This window comes from Molossus molossus, unplaced genomic scaffold (assembly GCF_014108415.1).
Source record: "Molossus molossus isolate mMolMol1 unplaced genomic scaffold, mMolMol1.p scaffold_m16_p_21, whole genome shotgun sequence".
Taxonomy (NCBI): Eukaryota; Metazoa; Chordata; class Mammalia; order Chiroptera; family Molossidae; genus Molossus; species Molossus molossus.
In genome coordinates, this window is record NW_023425357.1 from 3,403,379 (window position 1) to 3,427,690 (window position 24,312).

The window sequence follows — 24,312 nt, forward strand, 5'->3', positions numbered from 1 at the left end:
ATAGCAGTAGATAAATTAGAAGGGAACACCACAAAATCATCTGAAATGCAAACAAACAAAAAATCAGCAGAAGAGAGAAAACTGAAGAGCAAATAATACAAATAACAGCCAGAAACAAACAATAAAATGTGATACCTGAAAACAACCTTCTCGGTAATTACATTAAATGTAAATGGTGAGAACACAGTTAAATGGCAGAGATTTTAGGACTGGAGTAACAAAAAAAAAGACTGAACTATTTGTAATTGACAAGGGGTTTGCTTTAATTTTTCATTTTTATTTTATCATTATTTTTTATTAATTTATTTTATTACAGATGTTTCTCCTTTTTTTCTCCATTGACACCTTCCTACCCATCCTACCCACCCTGTCCTCAGCTTTGTTGCCCGTGTCCATCAGTTATATTTACATGCATATAAGTTCTGTGATTTATCTCTTCCCTCCTCCCCACTGGCTATTCTCAGGGTTGTCCGTCTGTACCCTGCTTCCAGTCTACCCTTAGTGTACCCTGTTCCTCAGACTGTTATGTTCATTATATTCCACAAATAAGTGAGATCATTATCATTATTTTTTAAATCCTCATCCAAGAATATGTTTCCATTCATTTTTATAGAGATAAAGAGAGAGAGAGAGGAGAGAGAGAGAGAGAGAGAGAGAGAGAGAGAGAGAGAGAGAGAGAAACATTGATCTGTTGCCTGGTGCATGTGCCCTGACCAGGGATTGAACCTACAACCTAGGTATGTGCCCTACTGGCAACTCAACCCACAACATTTTGTTGCATGTATGATGCTCCAAGAAACTGAGCTACCAGGCAAGGGCAAGGTTCTCTTTAACACATTGATGCCAAACTATTTCAAGTCAAAAAATGGAAAGATATATTATTCAAACATTAACCAAGAGGAAGCTGAAGTATCTTGCCAACTCTTGGCCTGCCGGGGGTCATCGCAATGCAATGAATCACAAGCAGACATGGCCTGGAGTGAGGGGGAGCATCGCATGGGAGCAAATGCTCCTGATCTCTGGTTGCAGCCCGATTCATTTCCTTAGCAGTTCCCTTGGTTACACTGTGCTTTAGGTAATCACGTCCTTGAGAGAGCATCTCTGTTGACCCAGCATTCTTATTGTTCCAGTTGCACATTCACTCCTGAGGGTGGTTTCCCAACCCTTTGTTTTTTTTCTCACACACATTTTGTCCTCAGCTAGCCAGGCCAGAGGCATGCACACCTCAAGGTTTCATTTTGTTCATTCACCAAACCCCCAAACCTATAAGATCTGTGTTGGTTTCCTATAGCTGCTGTAAGAAATTACCAGAAACGTCAAGGCTTAAACAGCATAATTTATCTTCTGGTTTTGGAATTCACAAATACACAGTCAGTCCCAGTGGGCTACACTCGAGGTGTCTTTAGGGCTGTGTGCTTTTGTAGCTTCTTGGTGAGAAAATTTCCCTGCCTTTCCCAGCTTCCAGAGGCTGCCTGTGGTTCTTGGTTCCTGACCCCTCCCTCCACCATAGCAACCTGCTCATTCCGTCACCTCATTTCCTACCACTGACTCTGACCATTTTGTCCCTCCTGCAAATACATTGGACACACAAATAATCTAGGATAATGTTCCATCTCAAGAACCTTGATTTCATCTTTTTTTTTTTTTTCACAGAAAGATGTATTGTCCTATCCATTACCCACCTGTCTGTTCATGGAGGTCATTTTCTCTCAGAGACCCTGAGCAAGGTTGTGGAGCATCACTGTTCTAGAACATCACCCCACCCAGACATGACCCAGTAGAGGACAGTTGAGGGAGAGGCATCCCTGTGACAAGTAGGTGTCTAACATCTTTTGTGACTTATCTTCCCCTCTGAAACCTCTGCGTATAGCCCCAGGTTTACCACTCTCATCTTTCAATGGACTGTGACCTCATGACATGGTGGGAACGACAGTACCCTCCTCATGGGTAGTTCCGGTTGCAAAGACCCTTGATGTCTCTCTGTCAGTCACTGAGCGGCTACTGGCTCCCAAGGGCATGTCAGGTGCAGCTTTCTAAATGGTGTCTCGCAGATGATGCAAGGACATGATCCCACGGGATCTGGCTGGTCACACAGTTATGGCTTCAGGGTCCTGGAATGGGGTTCCATTCAAACCCATAGTCTTCCCAGTCACTGGAAAAGCAACACATCCGTCTTCTCCAGTATGCTCGATATACGCTGCTTCTACGATCTGAAGTCACACGCCCAGAGCTGTGCCTCCTTCTTAGCATTTGGAGGGTCCAGGTGCAATGGTGTGTTCTCTCCTCTGCAGGGCACATCCTGACAGGCCACTGGGAGCCGGACCTCTGCAACTTCACTGCTGTGACAGGCCCCGCATTTTTCAGTTCCTTTTTACTTCCCACCACGTGCAGTGCTAACCTCAGCAACCAGAGCACACACCACCTACTACCCCTCAGATCCAATTAAGAAGATGTCATCCATATTGTGGATAAATGTGATGTTCTGTCCAATGTCAAGATGCTGAGGGTCCTTTTGGACTATGGTGTGAAAGAAGGAGGTGAATTCATCCCTGGAAAAACTGCAAACACGGGTTCGGGTGTTGAACTGCTTCTTACTCACCACATCCATAGTTGCTTAGAAATGACCTAAGCAGAGTAGTGCATTCCTAGTGAACACTTCCGCCCAGCACAGCGGCTGTGGCAGAGCTAGGGGATGAGGTCCTCTCCACCTTCCACCTGGGCCATGAGTCTCTCCTTTTACACTTGGGGACCCTGAAGCCCAGACAGGGGAAGGGCAAATCCAAGCCAGCGTCTCCTGAGGGGCCTGAACTTCCTCATGACTCAGCCCCTGTCCCCATGGGGTGAAGGGTGAATCCTCAGAGACTCTAGAGCCCTGTGGTTCCTCTGAAATCTCTCCCCAAGACCCAGCCCCTGGGAAAATCACAGATCCTGGCTCAGCCCAGATGGTAAGTTTGGAGAGGGTCCCTGGTAGGAATCAGAGGCTGGGTCCTAAGACATTCCCACCCCAGGTTCTAGCTCTCCGTCCCCGATGTGCCCCATCTGTCAGACAGGTGTGCTCTCCCCCTTCCCCAGCTATGCCCGAGGAGCTGTGCCTTGTTCGCAGGGAGTAGTGGGACCTGGGAGACCTGGGAAGACTCACCTGCCTGCACTCTGGTCCTCAGGCCCACGCTCAGCCCTGGAAGAGAGTCCCTGTGAGAGGTTCGCCCTGACCCCTGACAAGAACCCTCCTTCCTGGGAGCCTGCTGAGTTTCAGGAACTTCTGACAGAGCAGGGCTTCCCCTCCCCCGTCACATCTCACCCAGGCAGAGCAGGGCGGTGAGTGTGGGGGTCATGACGTCCTGTCCCTCTGGGGTCAGCTGAGCAGATGGAAGGGACCACGGAGCCAGGAGGATGCCAGACAAACCACCGACTGTGGTCCTTTGGAGGTCGCTCCTGCTGGTCACGGTTGTCACATCGGCAGCCTTCAGGTGAGAGAACAGCCTCTCTTCTTCGGCCTGGCTCACACTTTTATGATAAAGCAGCAAATAGACACATAGCTTTCTGGACATGCCCCTTGTGAGTGAGGTGACCCAGGGCACGTCCTTCCTTCTCAGAGCCTCCTCCATGGGGTCCCCTGCATCTTCAGCCCGTCCATCACCCCTCCCTGCGGGGTCGTCACCATGGACTCAAATCCCTGCAGATGCTTCAGGAAGACGTGGGTTCCTGTGGCGGGCAGAGCTCAGAGCAGCAGAGACACGTTCACCCTGGAACTGAGCAGGGCAGGCGAGTGTCCCTCTGACAATCAGCACGGAGGAGAAATGCAGGGAAATGAGGAAATGAAAGACAACCCTCTGTGGCCCAGAGTGGGAGGTTTCTATCCCACGCCCTCCATTAACTTCTTCTTTTCCTGGAACAGCATCCACCCCCGTTTCCTGGGGGTAAGGTCGCGACTCGTTCTTCCTCCACGGTTCCCTGTTCCCGAAGCAGAGCTGTGCCCCCCTCCTCTGGACCTCTCTTTGGCTTCAGGGGTCAGTGAGGGGCTTGGTGTTCTCATGTTGGGAACGCGGCTGATATTTAAATATTTTACGATCCTGCTCTGTCTGTGTGACCTTGAGCAGTGATGTCCAATCTCTGAGGTTCACGTTTCTCAGGTGTAGCAGGTTGTCATGAACCCCAGTCCTCAGCATGTGGTGGGATCTGTGGTGTCCATGACAAGGGAGGGCAAAATCCTTGCTAATTTCCAGACCTGATTAAGTTGTGTGAGATGAGACATACAGGATCGATGTATCTTACATCACAGTCAGATTGGACGACGGATATGTCCACCCAAGGTCCTAAATCCATCCCTACCACTGGAAAATGCTGTTTATAATATTTCTAGAACATGTAGCAGTCCTTGGTGGAAGTAGGATTCTTGGGGTGCTGCTGGAGCAGGATATCTGGAGGTCCCCACGGGAGGAGGATAAGGTATTACAGAAAGGTTTATTTCTGTAGAATGACGCCCCTGAGTCTCCAGGCTCCCTCTCCCGCCTGCCTGTCAAGGAAGAGGTCCCATTTTGCTTCCAGCAGGGCTGAGATCGCAGCCAGCGTCCAGACGTCCCACTCCGTGTCTGCACTGTCCACTGTACCATCAGGCCAGCCTCACTTGTGTTTCCAGCTGCAGTCCATCTGTGCATTGAGTGTGGGGTCAGCAGGGTCCGCCTCACAAAGGGAACACGGGCAGGAGGAGCAAAGCCAAAGGACCCAGACAGCCGAGAGAGGGAATTGCATTGTCTAGGGGAATATGTATTCCCAAGTTTAATGGGCTTCCATTGGCTGTGCCCGGTAAGGCCAATGACCTCTGTTCCCAGATTCGACTCACAGCAAACACCTTCTCTATTCACTCCAACGTGACAGTGCACGAGCCCACCTCACACTCTGACGAGACCCTCCCCCACCTGGTAAACTGCAGGAAGTGGACCAGTTCCCTGGGGAGAGCAAAACGGCAGGTTCCAGGTGAAGCTGCCCAGAGGGTGTGCCCGTAATGTCTGGCTTCCCCCTTTGGCTCCTTTCCCATTATTAATAACTAGTTCATTTCAACGGTGTCATAGTCAGAGTCAATACAGACAAAAAGAAATGAAGGTTTCCAAATTGAGAGGGAACCACAACATATAAAAGAGGTCAAAGGGGAGCCCTGCCTCGTTTAGTTCAGCAGTTAGAGTGTTGGCCCATGGACCAAAGAGTCATGGGTTCGATTCCCGTCAAGGGCACATACCTCAATTGTTGTTCCTCCCTGGCCCTGGTCACATTTGTGTAGAACACAATCAATCGATGAATCTCTCACATTGACATTTCTCTCCCCCCCTCCCCCTCCCCCCTCTCCCTCTTCCTATCTCCCTCCCACTCTATCTGAAGATAAATAGAAAAATATACTTGGGTGAGAATTGAAAAAAAAAAGAGGTCAAAAGGGAGTGGCCATGGGTGCCAGCCAGTGGCCATCTGAGTGAAGTTTTGCACCTCTATGTGAACAACAGAGGGACCCCACGTCCTCCCAGGCAGGGAAGGGATCTGAGACAAGGCGGTATTTGAGCAGGGCTACCCTCTCTCTCGTCTTGGGGAAAAACACTGGAGTATCTCTATCCACTGAACCCACCCAGGGTCAGCACTGAGCCATGTCTGTGTGTGTGAATGTGAGTGTGCCTGTGTGTGGCTGTGTGTCTGTCTGCAAAAAAGATTCAACCAGTCTAGTGCAACATGGGTGTTTGTCCAGGTGGGAGTGTCAAGCACACGTTGGAGCCATCCCTCTCGGGCACATCACAGTCAGATGCCACGTTTGGGAGAGCGTATGCTGCACCTCTGCATCTCCTTCAGACCACCACATCAGGTGAGCCTTGGGAAAACCCTTCGGAGAATCAGGCATGTTGGAAATGGGAGCGCAACAGGAATGGATATCAACAAGTGCTCCTAATTACAACAAATACTGCTAACAAACCTACGCACAGAGTCCTTAGTGGGGGTAATCACATCTGAGAAAACAGAATACTAAGAATACAGGAAACTTACTTTCATTGTGTTTTTTTTCTTGAGTTTTAGACAGAGAGGAAAGGAGAGGAACAGAGAGATAGAAACATCGATAAAAGAGAACATCGATTGGCCGCCTCCTACATGACACCCACTGGATATTGGGCCCACATCCTGGGCATGAGCCCTGACTGCAAATCGAACCAGCAACGTCTTGGTGCATGGGTCAACGCTCAACCATGGAGCCACAGAAAACTCCCTTTAATTGAAGGCTATTGAAATGCCTTAGAATATAAAGGATAAATTTGAATTATTGCAACAGTCACAGGGCTTATATTTATAAAGGTGGAGAGAATTTTATAGATGAATTACAAATATATCATAGAAGAAAGTAATAAGGATAAAAACATAATTTGATGTAACAGTCTCAAAATAGTTCTTCACCAAGAAGAGACAGCTGAAGACACAGCAATGCATCCGATGACAACACCGAGGAAATTTTGTAGGAGACAATAGAGAGAGACTGGACTTAGAAAATTTGGATACATGGAGAACAGAGAAAGGGAGACCAATGGATGTTGTGATCTTCAGGAGGGAAGCACTTGAGGATGATGACTACCAACAGTCCCGGGGGCCAAGGGTTGAGTATTTTGCAAAGAAACAGAGGGAATAGGCAGTGTTAGGAACATGAACATATAAATGAAATGTGTGTCTTGGTATCTATGGCAAGTGGAGGAAATTGATAGGAGCTGGCTTTCAAACACAATACAATACTAAAGACAAGGGGAAATGCACTCGTGAATTTGAATGTGAGTGAAGAGGGAAAAAGCCCTCAGGAAGAGGACTCAGTGTGAGCTTGCTCCAGACCATGCCCTTGACCCTGTCCAGGCACACTATTTGTACTCCTTCCTAGACTCTAAGGATCCCCACCACACTTGCAACCAGAAGAGCCGTGGGAAGAGGCAGCCTGACCAGGCGAATCCCCTGAACCAGCCTCCAAGGACCCCTTTCCCTCTGAATTCCCAGGGAGCAAAGCAGACCCACCTTGGCTCCCCGCATTCCTACAAAGATTCTAGGGATCCAAAGCAGAGCACCACACAGGGTGTCTTCTGCTGCTGCTTCTAAACGATGTCCTTCCTTTGCTTCACGGTCTCCAGTTTTAACAAACGTACTCTCACAATCACCGGGACTCATATTGTGAAGTCTTTTCTACACAAAGTCAAGAACCCACACACGACAGGCCAGACTGAGGCAGACACGGTCCAGGCTGGTCCCTGTCTGGTAACAACATGAACACCTTGAAGTTGGCCATGAAGGAACCATATATACCAGAGAAACGCAAATGCCAAGAACCGGTGTTGTGCTCATTAACTTTATTGGGGTGACATTGGATAATAGTCTTCTACAGGTGTGAGGTGTACACTCTATAACACACATCGGTACATTGCATGGTATTTAGAACAACGGGTTTCAGAGGCAGCACAGCCCAGGGGAGCCTTCAAACAGCAGCATCTTGATTCCAAGACATCAGATTTCTGAGGAAAGTACACAGGGTGCATCTGAGGGAAAGCAAAGGGTGGATGGAGTCCAGAGAGGGCGCTCGGACAACATTTTGATTTATCTCGAGTGGGATGGATCTTGCTTATACCACCTATAGATTGATTAGAATGGATGGCTCTGAACTGAGCAGATGGGAACTCTGTCCGTCCATCAAGGTGTGTGTGATGAGAAGTCAAGGAAAACCTATTCCATGAAGGTGTAGGAGGTGTGGACTGACATCTGCCACGTGGGATAAATGCTCATTCCTCCATTAGGGGGAAGTCAGGACCCGTCACTCGACTCAGCAATGGTGGGGATGAAAGTGTACACAGCTTAATAAAAAATATTCCAGACATTCTCCCTGCACGTGGACAATGACTGCTCCCCCTGCAGTGAGCTGCACACAGGTCACTCCGCATAGGTCCCAGATTCTCCTCCAGAGCCTTCTGGGCACATGAGATTCATTTCCAAGGTGATCCTCTCTGAAGGTGCGTTGTTTCCTCCTGTGTCTACATCCCAACTGCCTGGTGGGTACTGGTCTGGCTGTTTCGAGCCTCAAACAGCAGCACTCCAAGCACCACCAGGATCAAGCCAGCCACGCCCAACCGGATGAGGTTCTCCACTGTGTAGTCTAGGGGGTGGGAGGCTGGGAATTGTGAACCAAGAGGTCAAAGAGGTCAGGGCAGGCATAAGTCAGCCCAGAATACGGGGTGTCCACCCAGGTCACCCTCCAACCCTTGGAAAGACATGAACCTCTTCGTTGAGCCATATAAATGAGAGTTTCCTCTACTCACCACTTTTGGGGTGTGAGGTGTTCTGTGAAGGGCTGATGGTGCTGGCTTCTCCTGAGAACCACAAAGAAGTGGGGCTGTGTGAGGGGTTGATGCCACTCACACCTGTGGTCCCCAGAACCCTCCCACTTCTCATGACGTGACAGCTACCAGTCCCTCAGGAACCCTTTCTCTGCTAGAGAAGGACCCTGTCTGTTGTCACAGGTTCTTTCTGACTCCTGCACCTTTTGAAATTAGACTTCTTCTGAGTCACTGGGGAACACAGCTTGGCTTTCCCAGAGAATTCAGGATTGGTGAGAAATATGGTCTCTCATAGCAGAAAATAACAAGTTCTTGCAATGTCTCTGCTCATTGTGGGATACTGAACCATGGAAGCTAACCCTTCTGGGTAGGAGAGTTAATGATTTTGCAACAGCTGAGGACCTACATCAAGGTTGGAGGAGAGGGATGTGGGTTGTCTTCTCCCCATGTGAGCCTGGCTTCTCCTGGGCCCCATATCTTCCTCTGCCATGAGCACCCCTCCCATCATCTGCCTCACTTTTCCCTGCAGGCCTGAGTCCATGGGAAGAAGAGAAAATTCTCCAAGGTCCTGGAGTCCAGGGACTTCCCTGAAATCCCTCCGGCCTCCCAGCCCCCTGGGGCACAAGCCTGCCCTGTGTGTCTGGGGGGCATTAGATCCTCTGGGAGACTAGAACCACCCTGGGGTGTTTGTGCTCCCTCTGAGCAAAGAGGACCTAGTGGGTCATCATCTGTGGATATGGGTCCTGTGGGGGAGCAGCTGGGGTCCCAGACAGGCCTGGGGGGGCAGAGATAGAAGGGCTGAGAGTCTGGGGCTCACTCAGACTCCTCCTACATCTGTGCTGTGGCTCCCTAATATTATCCCACTATTCACCTGGCACCTTCTGGACCCCACTGAGTGGGGGTGCTGAACAGGGGTAGGAGGGTCCCTGAAGGGCAGATGTCTTCTGGTGACTGCACCTAGAGCCCTCCTTCCCTTTCAGCTCATCATTCTTTTGGGAACAGGACTCTGAGCCAAGAGCTCACAAAGACAGACAAAAGGGCCCCTCACCTGAGACCCGCAGCCTCAGTATCTCACTGGGGTGTGACAGCAGGTAGGGGGCGGTGCTGAGTGAGCTGTAGCACCTGTAGGTGCCCCCGTGGGCGGAGGTCACAGGACTCATGGAGAACTCTGCCTGGTACTGCTGAGCTCGGTGCTCTGATGGAAGACGCAGGGGGGGATCGGCTGCCCCCTCCTTGGACAGAAGGAAAGTGTCCCTCGGGTACTGTGACTGACACAGCAGGGTCACCTTCTCTCCTGAGGTCACCGTGGTGCCCGGCTGCACCGAGAGGGAGGGTCTGTCAGAGAACCATCCTAGAGAGAGGGAGGGTGGGTGAGGGGCTGCCTGCCCACCTTGTTCTGACCTGAGAGTCACTAGGTCTCTCTCTGAGGACCCTCGTCTCTGTCTTTCTCTGTTCTCTCTGAGTCTCCCCTCTCCCCTCACCCCACATCTCTCTGTCTGTCGCCCTCCCTGGGCCCTGCACTTCAATTCTGACCATGACCACCTGCAACCCCCCAGCAGGCCTTGTGCAGAGTCTGGTCCCTGACTAAACCCACGGGCTTCTCACCTGTCGCCAGGATGTCCAGGGGGTCACTGGACTCTGACCAGCCAGACGAGCTGCGATAGTAACAGTGATATCTCCCTGCCTCCGCTGATGTCAGATGTGTGATGGAGAACACGACCTTGTACTCAGACTCCAGTTGTTTCTGGGCCTTCGATGATGACATGCTTCCCTCCTTATTCAGACGATACTCCTCAGCCCCTAGGGTTCCCTGGCACAAGAGGATCACAGTGTTCCCCAAGAGGATCACAGAGCCTGGCTCAGCTCGGAGGGTAGGTTTGGGGAGGATTCCTGGAAGAAATCAGAGGCTGCGTCCTGAGACATCCCACCCCAGTCCCCAGCTCTCACTCCAAGGGCCCTCCTAGCATCTCCCCTTTGTTGACCCAAAACTGTTGTTCTCCACCCCCAGGTTGTGGTCCTGTGTCCCCAGTGCGGAGTGGGACCTGGGACACCTGGGGACAGACTCACCTGCCTGCTCTCTGGTCCTCAGGCCCACGCTCAGCCCTGAAAGGGAGTCCCTGTGAGAGGTTTGCCCCTGAATTTTGAGCAGAATCCCCCTCCCCATAAGTGTTAGCTCTTAACTTCCATATTACTGCCCTGAGCCTCTTGTTCCAAGAAACCAAAACTCATCCTTCATTGTTTAACCTTTTCCTAAGCCTCTCAGTCCAGAAAACCAAAACCCATCTCTCCCGTCCGGAGTAACGAATGATGGAACCACCCTAACCACCCAAAACTTCAAAAGGCCACTCGACAAGAAAAACAAGCTTCAGGAGACCCCTGCCCCTGACCAATCAAGAACTGGGGAGACCCTAGGCCCTACCAATCAAAGACGACTATGTCTCCTCGGCTGAACGACCACCCCCCTCCCCCAGCCCTGAGTTGAAAAATCCCTAGTCTGTGCAAGCCGGCTGCTACTCTCTCCTTAGAGGTAGTCCTGGAGACTGATTCCCAACAAACCTGCACTCCTGGAGACTCTGCACCACCTTGTTGCACCTCGTTCTTGCACATGGTGCCGAAACCTGGGGTGGGAGCTTGGTAGCCTGGATGATCCCCGGCACAGACCACCCTTACTACCTGGGCAGCAGCGGGCAGCAGCAGCTCACCTGGGCTAGCTCCCTGATTCTGGGTGGACTGTGGTTTGGGTTGATTGGCGGGCTCCAACCCGTCCTGGTACCCCTCCTACCTGCTGAACCAGAAGGTAAGGAATTTCTCTCTCCCATCTCTGGTTGGCCTTCCAAAGTTTAGGCACCCTCACTCTCCCTTTCTCACGTTTTCTCTCCTTCCCTAGTCTCCCTTATTCTCCCACCTACATTTCCTACCGGGTGGCCCGCCCATCTCGTTCTAGCCTTGAACTTCTCCCGTATTTTTCCACCGACGCGGTTTTGATTTTGACCCACCCCTGTCTACCGAGTGGCCCACCCGTCTCTCTCTCATCTCAAAAATCTGGGTACCCAGTCGGGTTTCTCACTACTCTCGGGCATTCAAGTCGGGGTGACGATTCCTTCTTGATTTGTCTTTCCTACCGGCTTGTCCTCCCGAGGGGGACCCCCTCTCCTGCCATTGCCTCTCTACGAAAGGGGGTCGTCTCAATCGAAACCGCCAAGCTCCAGCCCCCTTGGCTGCCTACTGAAAAATGTAAAAAAAACCCTCAGCCTCTTCGATTTGAGGCCTCACAAATTCATATTCCTCTGCAATACAGCCTGGCCCCAATATAAACTCGACAATAACTCTCGATGGCCAGAAAATGGCACTTTTGACTTCAGTATGCTAAGAGACTTAGATAATTTCTGCCACCGGACAGGCAAAGCCTCAGAAATTTCTTATGTGCAGGCTTTCTTCTCTCTCCACCCTCACTCTTCCCTTTGTTCTACCTGCTGCACCCACCAATCCTTCTAGCGCGATCCCCAATCCCCCTCTCTTCCACAGATTCTTTTGACGCTCAAGACCACCGGCCCCCACTCCTCCTTCTCCTCCTGTCCCAGATACACCCCCTTCTCCCATTGCCGCTCCACCTCTGCCTTATCTGAATGCCTCTTCTCCTCCACCAGATGCACCATCCCCCGCATCTTCCCCCTTTCTCCACCCGCATAAACCTCCCCAGACTGGTTTATATCCGCTCCGGGAAGTAGCTGGCGCCGAGGGAATAGTGCGTGTAGCCATCCCCTTCTCCCTCTCTGACTTATCCCAGATTGAACGCCACCTTGGCTCCTTCTCCTCTGATCCCAACACCTACATCAGGGAGTTCCGATACCTCACTCAACCATATGATCTTACCTGGGACAATTTTTCTATCATCCTTACTTCCTCCCTCTCTGCACACGACAAGAATTGGGTGTGGGTGACCGCCCAGCAAGTAGCAGATGAAGCACATGCCTGGGACAATAACCTCCCTCTAGGGGGAGAAGCAGTTCCAGCCAATGACCCACAATGGAACTATTGAATTGGCCATGCTAACCGTAGGGAACTTGACCGTCTTATAGACTACCTTCTTCAGGCCTTACAAAAACTAACCAATAAGGCCATCAATTATGACAAAATCAAATACATCATCCAAAGGCCCCAATAAAATCTGAGAGAATTCCTAGGACGACTCTCCCAGGCCTTTTGTAAATACACTTGTATGGACCCCACCTCCCCAACCGGGACCACCCTCCTCCACTCCCATTTCATCTCCCAATCGGCCCCTGACATTAGACGCAAACTCAAAACACCTGAGGAGGGCCCGAGACACCTCAGAGAGAGCTCTTACATATTGCCTTTAAGGTCTTTAACAACCGGGAGGAAATGGAGAGGGAGGAGCAACAGAAAAGACAACAGAACAACCCTATGTTCGCGAAGGCCCTTCAAGGGGACACTGGTCTGAGGGGCAGAGGCTCTAGGGGCAACCTCCTCAGTCAAATCCCCCTGGCTCCTGCTTCAAATACAAACGGGCCACTGGGCGAGACAGTGCCCAAACCCTCGCCCCCCACGGGGCCTTGCTCACACTGTCACCTCGAGGGCCACTGGGGAATTGATTGCCCCGAGTGCCAAAGGGCATTCGGCTTGACCGTCCCCATTAACCCCCCACCAGGACAGTAACAGACTTTCTGGGACTGGCGGCAGCGGACTGAGGAGGCCCTGGGACACCGGCCCCAGGACACATCACCAACAGGGAGCCCAGGGTAAACCTTCGCTTAGCAGGAAAGAAAACCTTCTTCCCCATAGACACTGGGGCCACCTTCTCCACCCTCCCAGGATGTAATGGCCCTCTCTGCTCCTCTCACACCTTCATAGTGGGGGTCTCAGGTCAGCGCTCCTGCCCCCTTATCACCCCTGCTGTAATTACCTGTATCTTAGGAGGAACTTCATTTACACATCCATTTCTAGTTTTGCCCCAATGCCCCACCCCCTCCTAGGATGGAGATCTTAAGCACATTCCAACTGGGGACAGACTCACCTGCCTGCTCTCTGGTCCTCAGGCCCACGCTCAGCCCTGGAAGAGAGTCCCTGTGAGAGGTTTGCCCCTGAAATTTGAGCAGAATCCCCCTCCCCATAAGCCTCCCGAGTCCCTGGGTCCTGACAGACAGGGCCTGGCTGAGGGGCAGGGTCTCTCTCAGGCTAGGTCTCCCCTCCCCCTGAAAATCTCACCAAGGCAGATTGCAGCCATGAGGGTGGGGATCATGTCTCCTCGCTCTGGTCTGGCTGTGCAGATGGAGACCATGGTGCGCTCAGGACAGACACACAGCGAGTGGCCCCTGGGAGGCTGGCCCTCCCTGTGTTTTGGTTTCATGCCAGCAGCCCCACAGGAAGGGGAACATGCGTCTCCCCAGGAGCCTGGCTGTTGTTTTAATGTGGTGCAGGAAATAGAACCAAGCCTTCCTGAGAAGCCCCTTCCCAGTGAGGTGACCCAGGGCACGTCCTTCCCTGTCAGAGCCTCCCCCATGAGGTCTCCATCATCCTCAGCCCGTCCATCAGCACCTCCCTGTGGGGTCCTCACCATGGACGTTGTCCCTCGGGACCTGGAGACGCTTCAGGAAGACGTGGGTTCCTGTGGCCGGCAGGGCTCAGATCAGCAGAGACACGTTCAACATCGAACTGCTGTTCACAATAAGTGTCCCTGTGACAATGAGCACAAAGGAGAAATGCAGAGAAATAAGGGAAGGAAACACAACCCTCGGTAGTTTTCTTTATATCATAGCCGCCCTCACAGACTTCTCTTTTCTTAGCAACAACACCCCCCCACACCTTTTTAAAAACAAGCCTGTGAGTCATTCCTACCTCCTCAGTACCCTTTGTTTTTGGAGTTCAAGTCTCCTCTTTTCCATGAGATCTTGCCTTGAAACCTAGGGAATGTTGATGTACGTTACAGTTATGATTTTGACTTAAAACACATGATTATTTATTTCTTTTATTTATTTATTTATTTATTTATTTAGTTAGTTAGTTAGTTAGTTAGTTAGTTATTTAGTTACAGATGTTTCTCCTTTTCCACACCATTGACACCCTTCTCCCCTTCCCTCCTTCCCCATCCCCAGCTTTGCTGTGCATGTTCATTGGTCATGCGTACATGCATGTAAGTTCTGTAGTTTATCTCCCCCCCCCCCAAGCCTCCTTCTCTGAGGCTTGTCAGTCTGTACCCCACCTCTATGTCTCTGGGTTAATTTTGTTCAGCAGTTTGCTTAGTTCATTATACTCCACAAATAAGTGAGATCATGAGATATTTGTTTTTCTCTGCTTGGGTTGTTTCGCTTAGCATAATACTCTCCAGGTTCTTCCATGCCAACTCAAAGGATAAGAGATCCTTCCTTCCTACAGCTACCAGGTACTCCATTGTGTACATGGATCACAGCTTTTTAATCCACTCGTCTATGATGGACACTTGGCTTGTTTCCAGACCTTAGCTATTGTAAATAGTGCTGCTATAAACATAGGGGTACATAGATTCTTTATGATTGGTTTTTCAGGTTTCTTAGGGTATATTCCTAGAAGTGGAATCATTGGGTCAAATGACAGTTCAATTTTTAACTTTTTGAGGTAACACCATATTGTTTTCCATAGTGGCTGCACCAGTCTGCATTCCCACCAGCAGTGTACTAGAGTCCCCTTTTCTCCACACCCTCGCCACCACTTCCTGTTTAATGATTTGTTGATGGTGGCCATTCTGACAGGTGTGAGGTGATACCTCATAGTTGTTTTAGTTTGCATCTCTCTGATGATCAGTGATGTTGAGCATTTCTTCATATGTCTCTTGGCCATTTGTAGGTCCTTCAATTTCTTTTGTTGTTATTGGTCTGTTCAAGTTGTATATCTCTTCTTGGATCAGTTTTGGGAGACTATGTGTTTCTAGATATTTGTCCATTTCGCTTCGATTGTCGAATTTGTTGCTGTATAATTGTTCTTAATATCTGTTAACAATTCGTTGTATTTCTTTGGTGTCAGTTACTATTTCTCGTCTTTCATTTCTGACTTTGTGTATCTGGGTTCTCTGTCTTTATTTCTTGGAGAGTCTAGCTAAGGGTCTATCCATCTTGATTATCTTTTCAAAGAACCAGCTCCTTGTTTCCTTGAACCTTTGAATTGCTTTTTTGGTCTCCATGTCATTTATTTCTGCTCTGATCTTTACTATTTCCTTCCTTCTACTTGCTCTGGGGGTTTCTTTCTGTTTGCTTTCTAGTTCTTTAAGTTGTGAGGTTAGGTAGTCTATTAGAAATTTTTCTTGCTTCTTGAGGTAGGCCTGTAGTGCTATGAACTTCCCTCTCAGAGCTGCTTTCACTGCATCCCATAGATTTTGTTGTGGTGTGTTCATTTTTATTGATTTCCATAAAATTTTTAATTTTTTATTTCTAGTTTCATGCCATTGTGATCTGAGAAGATGCTTGATATGATTTCCATCTTCTTGAACTTGTAGAGATTTAGTTTGTGTCCTAACATGTGGTCTATCTTTGAGAATGTCCTATGTACACTTGAGGAGAATGTGAATTCTGTGGTTTTGGGGTGTAATTCTCTGTAGATATCTACGAAATCCATTTGATTTAGCGCTTCATTTACAGTCTGTGTTTTCTTGTTAATTTTTTTATCTAGAAGATTTATCCAGTGATGTCAGCAGGGTATTGAAGTCGCCTGCTATGATTGTATTGCTGTAAATTTCTCTTTTAAAGTTCTTCAGACAATTTTTAATGTATGTTGGTGCTCCTAAATTGGGTGCGTATATGTTTACCAAGGTTATATCTTCTTGTTGGATAGATTCTTTCAATATTATGTAGTGGCCTTCTTTGTCTCTAGTTATGGTCTTCATTTTGAAATCTACTTTATCAAATATAAGTATTGCTCCCCTAGCTTTTTTTTTGCTTTTCGTTTTCGTGAGAGACTTTTTTGCATCCCTTCACTTTCAACCTATATGAGTCTTTTGTTGTGAGGTAGGTTTCTTGTAAGCAACATATATTTGAGTCATGCTTTCTTATCCAGTCAGCTACTCTGTGTCTTTTTTGTTTTGTTTTTTTAATCCTCAACCGAGGACATTTTTTTATTTTTTTGTTCAGATAGAGTGGGAGAGAGAGAGAGAGTAGGAGAGAGAGAGAGAGAGAGAGAGAGAGAGAAACATCGACGTGAAAGAAACACATAGAGTGGTTGCCACCCACACAACCCAACCGGGGCCAGGGACAAACTGTAACCGAGGTATGTGCCCTTAGCGGGAACTGAACCCGGGTCTCTCTGGACCTCAGGCCGATGTTCTATCCGCTGAGCCAAACCAGCCAGGGCTACTCTGTGTCATTTTAGTGAGCATTCAAACCATTCACATTTAAGGTTATAATTGATACGTACTTATTTATTGCCATTTTTGTTTAATGCGGTTCTCTTTTTCTTCCCATTATTTCTACTAACTATAGCAGTCTTTTTAGCATATCTTGCAGTGCTGGCTTGGTGTTAATATATTCCCTTATCCTTTTTTTTTTTTTGTCTGGGATGCTCTTTATTTGACTTTCTATTTTGAATGATAGCCTTGCTGGATAGAGTAGTCTTGGATTCAGATCCTTGTTTTTCATGACCTTGATTACTTCATTCCACTACCTTCTGGCCTGTAGTGTTTCTGTGGAGCAGTCAGCTGAGAGCCTTATGTGGTTTCCTTTGTAGGTAACCTGTTGCTTATCTCTTGCTGCCTTAAGAGTTCGCTCTTTGTCTTTAATTTTGGGCATTTTAATTACTCTGTGTCTTGGTGTGGGCTTGTTTGGGTTCTTCTTGCTTGGGGCTCTCTGTGCTTCTTGAACTTGAACTTGAATGCCTTCTCCCTTCACCAAGTTAGGGGAGTTTTCTGTCACTATTTCTTCAAATATATTCTCTAACCATTGCCCATTTTCTGTCTCTTTGGGGACTCCTATGATGCTAATGTCATTACTTTTTCAGTTGTCCCACAGTTCTCTTAAGCTTTCTTCCTGTTTTTTAGTTATTTTTTTCCTTTTGTTTTTCTGATTGGTTGATTTTTTTCTACCTGTCTTCTAATTCACTGATCCAGTCCTCCACTTCCTCTATTCTGTTGGTTAGTCCTCCCAATGTGTTCTTAATTTCTGTTATGTCATTCTTTATTTTCACTTGATTGGTTTTTAATGTTTCTATATCTTTACTCATGGTGCTGATGTCCTTACGCATACTGTTGAGCTTCCTCAAGATCATAGCTCTGAACTGTACCTCTGATCATTTGCTTAGTTATATTTCATTGATCTCATCTTCGATAGAGTTCACTTGTTCTTTCATTTGGGATTTGTTTTTTTTGTTTCACCATTTTGGCTATCTCAGTGGGTTTTGGAACCTGCCAAATTTTCACTGTGGGTGTTGGTGTTCTGTTGTTTGTGGCTTTCTATATAGGGTTTGGATAAGCCTGGGTGGGCCCTCAATCAACACCACTGTCAAGTCTTTACTTCCTGGGTAGATTTGCAAGTCTAGAAAAGGTTCAGTTATTCTCTAGCTTTTTCCTGGTGGCTAGTAGTCTTAGTTACATCGTGCCCTGGATTTCTGCATAAAGGATTTCCAGAGGGTTGTTTAGATGCTGGTTATTAATGAACCTCACTTTGCATTTCTTTGCCTCACCTGGGAAAGGCTGAATCTCCAATGGGGGGGGGGGCTGCTGCTTTTCCCTACAGTTCGGGAAAGGAGCACACTGGCCACTGACCTTTGTGGTCGCAAGTCAGCAAAAACTCTGAGTGCACTCCAAATCTCAGGTGTCCCCACAGAGTTCCAGTCTAGTCTGCCCTCCCTCTGCCATAGCCCCCAGGTGAGTGGCTGTGGCTATATTAGCACTCTGTCTTGGCTCTCTAGTCTGTGGAGCAAGCTTGGTCTTTATTCCCCAAGGGCATTGCTCACAGCTAAGACTACTGTCCATGGGCTCCCAGATCGCAACTATCTCGCACCTCTGCAGATCCTACCAGTGTCCCTGGTTATATGGTCCTGCCCTGCTTCTTTTCTGTTGTTGTTTTTTTTTTCTGAGGATTTGTCTTTATTTTAGTTGTAATTCCCTTTGATCCTGGGAGATCGTCTGCATAGCTTTAATTCACTCCATCTTTGTTTTTCACATCCTCTATGCCTATCTTTTGCACAGCTGGGTTGCACCTTGCAGGTCCCATGGGTAACTGCATTGCACAGTCCCTTTGAGGACCTGGATATATGCCTATGTTATCAGCTGCTGGGTCACACAGGTCTCTCTGGTTCTTCAGCACCCCACAGGCCCCATGGGTAACAAAAAAACATAGTCCCTGCTGGGTCACACAGGTCTCTCCGGTGTTTCAGCACTCCGCAGCTCTTGGGGGTAACTAGATAGCACAGTCTCTGCTGGGTTGCAAAGGCCTCTCTTGTGACCCTGCACTCTACAGGTGCCATGGGCGGGCAGCTGGATTAAAGCAGTCTCTCTTGGGTTCTGGCTTCCCACTGCTCTCCAGGCATACAATTTATATTTCCTCCTAAACTCTAAGAATCCCCACAACACTTGCAACCAGAGAAGCCATGGGAAGAGGCAGCCTGTCCAGGCGAATCCCCTGAACCATTCTCCAAGGACCCATTTCCCTCTGAATTCCCAATGAGCAAAGCAGACCCACCTTGGCTCCCCGTTTTCCTACAAAGATTCTAGGGAGCCAAAGCAGAGCACCACCCAGGCTGTCTTCTGCTGCTTCTTCTAACCGATGTCCTTCCTTTGCTTCAGGGTCTCCAGTTTTATCAAACGTACTCTCACAATCACCGGGACTCATAATGTAAAGTGTTTCATACAGAAAGTCAAGAACCCACACACGACAGGCCAGATTGAGGTAGACATGCTCCAGGCTGCACCCTGTCTGGTAACAACATGAACACCTTGAAGTTGGCCATGAAAGAACCATATATACCAGAGAAACACAAATGCCAGGAACCGGTGTTGTGCTCATTAACTTTATTGGAATGCTATTGGATAATAGATTTCTACAGGTGTGAGGTGTGCACTCTATAACACACATCAGTACGTTGCATTGTGTTTACAACAACAGGTTACAGAGGCAGCACAGCCCAGGGGAGCCGTTCAAACAGTAACATCTTGATTCCAAGAGATCAGATTTCTGGGGAAAGTACACAGGTGGCATCTGAGGGAAAGTGCAGGGTGGGTGGAGTCCAGAGAGGGCACTCGGACAACGTTTTGATTTATCTCCTGTGGGATGGATATTGGTTATGCCACCTATAGATTGATTAGAATAAATGGCTCTGAACTCAGCAGATGGAAACTGTCAGTCCATCAAGGTTTGTGTTGTTAGAAATCAAGAAAACCCTATTCCATAAAAGTTTAGGAAGGTTTGGACCCAAATGGGCCAAGTGAGATAAATGTCCATTTTCCCGTAATGGAGAAAATCAGGACCCATCACTGGACTCAGCAATGGTGGGGAAGGCAGTGTACACAGTTTAATAGAAAAGATCCCAGACATTCTCCCTGCACGTGGACAATGACTGCTCCTACTGCAGTGAGCTGCACACAGGTCACACCGCATAGGTCCCAGATTCTCTTCCAGAGCCTTCTGGGCACATGAGATTCATTTCCAAGGCAACCCTCTCTGAAGGTGTGTTGTTTCCTCCTGTGTTTACACCCCGGTCTCCTGGTGAATACTTGTCTGGCAGTTTTGGGCCTGAAACAGCAGCACTCCGAGCACCACCAGGATCAAGCCAGCCACGCCCAACCGGATGAGATTCTCCACTGTGTAGTCTAGGGGGTGGGAGGCTGGGAATTGTGAACCAAGAGGTCGAAGAGGTCAGGGCAGGCATAAGTCAGCCCAGAATACTGGATGTCCACCCCCGTCACACACCAACCCTTAAAAGGTCACGAGCCTTTGCACCCACCCACATTAATGTGACTTTGAGGTGTTCTGTGATGGGCTGATGGTGCCATTGCTCCTGAGAACCACAAAGAAGTGAGGCTGTGTGAGGGGTTGATGTCACTCACACCTGTGGTCCCCAGAACCCTCCCACTTCTCATGATGTGACAGGTACCAGACCCTCAGGAACCCTTTCTCTGCTAGAGAAGGACCCTCTCTGCTGTCACCGGTTTTTTCTGATTCCTGCGCCTTTGGAGATTAGACTGCTTCTGAGTCACTGGGGAACACAGTTTGGTTTTGCTAGTGAATTCAGGATTGGTGAGAAATATGATCTCTCATAGCAGAAAATAACAAGTTCGTGCAATGTCTCTGCTCATTGTGGGATACTGAACCATGGAAGCTAACCCTTCTGGATAGGAGAGTTTATGATTTTGCAACAGCGGAGGACCTACGTCAAGGTTGGGGGAGAGGGATGTGGGTTGTCTTCTCTCCATGTGAGCCTGGCTTCTCCTGGGCCCCATATCTTCCTCTTCCATAAGCACCCCTCCCATCATCTGCCTCACTTTCCACTGCAGGCCCGAGTTTATTGGAAGAAGAGAAAATCCTCCGAGGTCCTGGAGTCCAGGGACTTCCCTGAAATACCTCCCTGCCTCCCAGCCTCCTGGGACACAACCTGCCCTATGTGTCTGGGGGGCATTAGATCCTCTGAGGGACTAGAACACCCTGGGTTATCTGTGCTCCCTCTGAGCAAAGAGGACCTAGTGGGTCATCATCTGTGGAGATGGGCCCTGTGGGGGAGGGACTGGGGACCCAGAGTGACCTGGGGAAGAAGAAGAAAGAGCTGAGAGTCTGGGGCTCACTCAGACTCCTCCTACATCTGCTCTGTGGCTCCCTAATATTATCCCACTATTCACCTGGAACCTTCTGGACCCCACTGAGTGGTGGTGCTGAACAGGGCTAGGAGGGTCCCTGAAGGGCAGATGTCTTCTGGTGACCACACCTAGAGCCCTCACTCCCTTTGAGCTCATCATTCTTCTGGGGACAGGACTCTGAGCTGACAGCTCACAAAGACAGACAAAAGGGCCCCTCACCTGACACCAGCAGCCTCAGGGGCTCACTGGGCTGTGACAGCAGGTAGGGAGAGGTGCTGAGTGAGCTGTAGCACGTGTATGTGCCCCCATGAGTGGAGGTCACAGGACTCATGGAGAACTCTGCCTGGTACTGCTGAGCTCGGTGCTTTGATGGAAGACGCAGGGGGGGATCGGCAGCCCCCTCCTTGCACAGAAGGAACGTGTCCCTCGGGTACTGTGACTGACACAGCAGGGTCACGTTCTCTCCTGAGGTCACCGTGAGACCCGGCTGCACCAAGAGGGAGGGTCTGTCAGAGAGCCATCCTAGAGAGAGAGAGGGTGGGTGAGGGGCTGCCTGCCCACCTTGTTCTGACCTGAGAGTCACCAGGTCTCTCTCTGAGGATCGTCCTCTCTGTCTGTCTCTGTTCTCTCTGAGTCTCCCCTCTCCCCTCACACCCCTGTCTCTCTGTCTCCCCCTCCCTGGGCCCTGCACTTTCATTCTGACCATGACCACTTGCGACCCCCCAGCAGGGCCTGTGCAGAGTGTGGTCCCTGACTGAACCCCTGACTCCTCACCTGCCACCAGGATGTCCAGGGGGTCACTGAGGGCCGACCACTCAGAGGAGAGGTTGTGTCCACCGTAGCATCTGTACCGGCCCCCGTGGGAGGTGCTCACAGTGTCCAGGGAGAAGTCAGCCTGAGAGAGCCCAGCCTGGGGCTGTAGGACAAGGCTCTGGGCGAGGTCCTGTGCCCCCTCCTTGGACAGAGTGAATGTGTCATAGCCGACCTCAGAGCGACACTGGAGGGTCAGTCTCTGTCCAGAGGCCACGATGGGGCCCTGCTGGGCCAGGAGGGAGGGCTTCCCGGACACACCTGAGAGACCAGACATGAGTACAGGGGCTGCTCCTACCATAACCCCATCTGCTGACATGCCCCGGGTCTCAATGTCTCTGTGTCTCTGCCCCAGGAGCTCCTGTGCTCCCCTGACCCCACCTCTCACATGGGGCTCCCCTCCCAGCAAAGATGCCAACAACCTGGCTGGTGCCTCAATCCATGGAAGGAACAATAATGAGACTCACCTGGGACCAGGAGCTCCAGGGGGTCACTGGGGTGTGAACACACCTGGGGGTTGTTTTTGTAACATCCATAGCATCTGAACGTCCACCTGTGGCTGAGGGTCACGGGGCCCACAGGGAACAGGGTTTGGTGCTGCCCACTAGGCTGTGTCTGTGAGTCCAGGGTCCAGGAGAGCCTGTGTTCTCCTTCCTTAGTCAGAATGAACCTGCCAAATCCCTGCCCTGAGCCACACTGGAGGGTCACGTTCCCTCCTGAGGTCACGACAGGACTGCGCAGGGCTGAGAGGCTGGGTTTGCTGTAGGATCCTAGGAGGGGAGGAGACAGCATGTGAAATGGGGTCACACCTCCCTCGTGTCCCCCAGGGCTGGGCTGTGAGAGGGCAGAGGCCCTGAGAGCAGCCCCCTTCCTGAGGACAGAGCCTGAGGCTGGGACCCCTGAGTGTCCCCTCACCTGTCACCACCAGCTCCAGGGGGTCACTGGGCTCTAACCAGCCAGAGGGGCTGCGGTAGTAACAGCGATATCTCCCTGCATCATGCTCTGTCATTTGTGTGATGGAGAACGTGGCCTTGTCTCTGGTGTTCAGTGGCTTCTGTGTTTTCCATAGTTGTATGTTTTCCTCTTTATACAGATAGTACTCCTCAGCCCCTGGAGTCCCCTGACATGTGATGTTCACGGAGCTCCCCCAAGGGATCACAGATCCTGGCTCAGCCTGGAGAGTAGGTTTGGGGAAGGTCCCTGGAAGAAATCAGAGGCTGAGTCCTGAGACATCCTACCCCAGTCCCCAGCTCTCATCCCAAGGACCCTCCTAGCATTTCTCCACCCCAGCTGCCCAGGTTGTGGTCCTGTGTCCCCAGTGTGGAGTGGGACCTGGGACACCTGGGGACAGACTCACCTGCCTGCACTCTGGTCCTCAGGCCCACGCTCAGCCCTGGAAGAGAGTCCTTGTGAGAGGTTTGCCCCTGAATTTTGAGCAGAATCCCCCTCCCCATAAGCCTCCTGAGTCCCTGGGTCCTGACAGACAAGGCCTGGCTGAGGGGCAGGGTCTCTCTCAGACTAGGTTTCCCCTCCCCCTGAAAATCTCACCAAGGCAGATTGTAGCCATGAGGGTGGGGATCATGTTGTCTCCTCGCTCTGGTCCTGGCTGTGCAGATGGAGACCATGGTGCCCTCAGGACAGACACACAGCGAGTGGCCCCTGGGAGGCTGGCCCTCCCTGTGTTTTGGTTTCATGCCAGCAGCCCCACAGGAAGGGGAACATGCGTCTCCCCAGGAGCCTGGCTGTTGTTTTAATGTGGTGCAGGAAATAGATCCAAGCCTTCCTGAGAAGCCCCTTCCCAGTGAGGTGACCCAGGGCACGTCCTTCCCTGTCAGAGCCTCCCCCATGAGGTCTCCATCATCCTCAGCCCGTCCATCAGCACCTCCCTGTGGGGTCCTCACCATGGACGTTGTCCCTCGGGACCTGGAGACGCTTCAGGAAGACGTGGGTTCCTGTGGCCGGCAGGGCTCAGATCAGCAGAGACACGTTCAACATCGAACTGCTGTTCATGGTAGGTGTCCCTGTGACAATGAGCACGGAGGAGAAATGCAGGGAAATAAGGGAAGGAAACACAACCCTCTGTGGCCCAGAGTGTGGTTTCCTTTATATCATCGCCTCCTCCTCACAGACTTCTCTTTTCTTAGCAACAACATCCCCCCTTCCTAGAAACAAGCCTTTGAGTCAGTCCTACCTCCTCAGTACCCCTAGTTTTTGGAGGCAAAGTCTCCTCCGCGTCGTGTGTTCTTGCCTTGAAACCTAGGCAACGTTGATGGGGGTTACAGTTATGATTTTAACTTAAAACACATGATTATTTATTTATTGTATGTGTTTTTGCTACAGATGTTTCTCCTTTTTCCCCCTACTGACACCCTCCTCCCCTTCCCCCCCGCCCCATCTCCAGCT

The 24,312-nt window shown here is 50.1% G+C and overlaps 3 protein-coding genes and 1 long non-coding RNA gene across 8 annotated transcripts in view; 1 reads left to right on the plus strand and 3 right to left on the minus strand.

Annotated features, from left to right (window-relative positions):
• LOC118639337 (leukocyte immunoglobulin-like receptor subfamily A member 2) overlaps window positions 1–24,312 on the plus strand; it is a 462,866-nt gene that overhangs the window by 137,691 nt on the left and 300,863 nt on the right. The gene's annotated exons all lie outside the window — the stretch shown is intronic.
• On the minus strand, window positions 7,176–23,975 carry LOC118639327 (leukocyte immunoglobulin-like receptor subfamily A member 6). 4 transcript variants are annotated; one of them, XM_036275687.1, is made up of 9 exons: window positions 23,811–23,975; window positions 23,458–23,515; window positions 23,267–23,302; window positions 22,825–23,109; window positions 22,377–22,679; window positions 21,874–22,170; window positions 21,319–21,621; window positions 8,313–8,363; window positions 7,179–8,164 (listed from the first exon to the last, which is right to left on the minus strand). In XM_036275687.1, the coding sequence occupies exons 1-9, from the start codon at window positions 23,811–23,813 to the stop codon at window positions 8,028–8,030; spliced, it is 1,473 nt and encodes a 490-aa protein (XP_036131580.1). In that variant the 5' UTR covers window positions 23,814–23,975; the 3' UTR covers window positions 7,179–8,027. The 4 variants fall into 4 exon arrangements, with proteins under 4 accessions (XP_036131584.1, XP_036131580.1, XP_036131583.1 ...); XM_036275690.1 differs by having other exon boundaries at window positions 23,458–23,651; XM_036275688.1 differs by having other exon boundaries at window positions 23,458–23,975.
• Window positions 10,888–14,018, minus strand: LOC118639347. Its single transcript, XR_004961167.1, has 3 exons — window positions 13,906–14,018; window positions 13,366–13,401; window positions 10,888–10,948 (listed from the first exon to the last, which is right to left on the minus strand). It is a non-coding gene; the product is annotated as an uncharacterized LOC118639347 (long non-coding RNA).
• LOC118639329 (leukocyte immunoglobulin-like receptor subfamily A member 6) overlaps window positions 19,218–24,312 on the minus strand; it is a 77,463-nt gene continuing 72,368 nt past the window's right edge. The window contains exon 8 of one of the 2 annotated variants that reach the window (XM_036275696.1): window positions 19,218–20,133. In XM_036275696.1, coding sequence (XP_036131589.1) covers window positions 19,997–20,133 — 137 coding nt within the window. In that variant the 3' untranslated portion in view covers window positions 19,218–19,996. The remainder of the gene's footprint in view (window positions 20,134–24,312) is intronic. The other variant, XM_036275699.1, reaches the window with a different exon arrangement.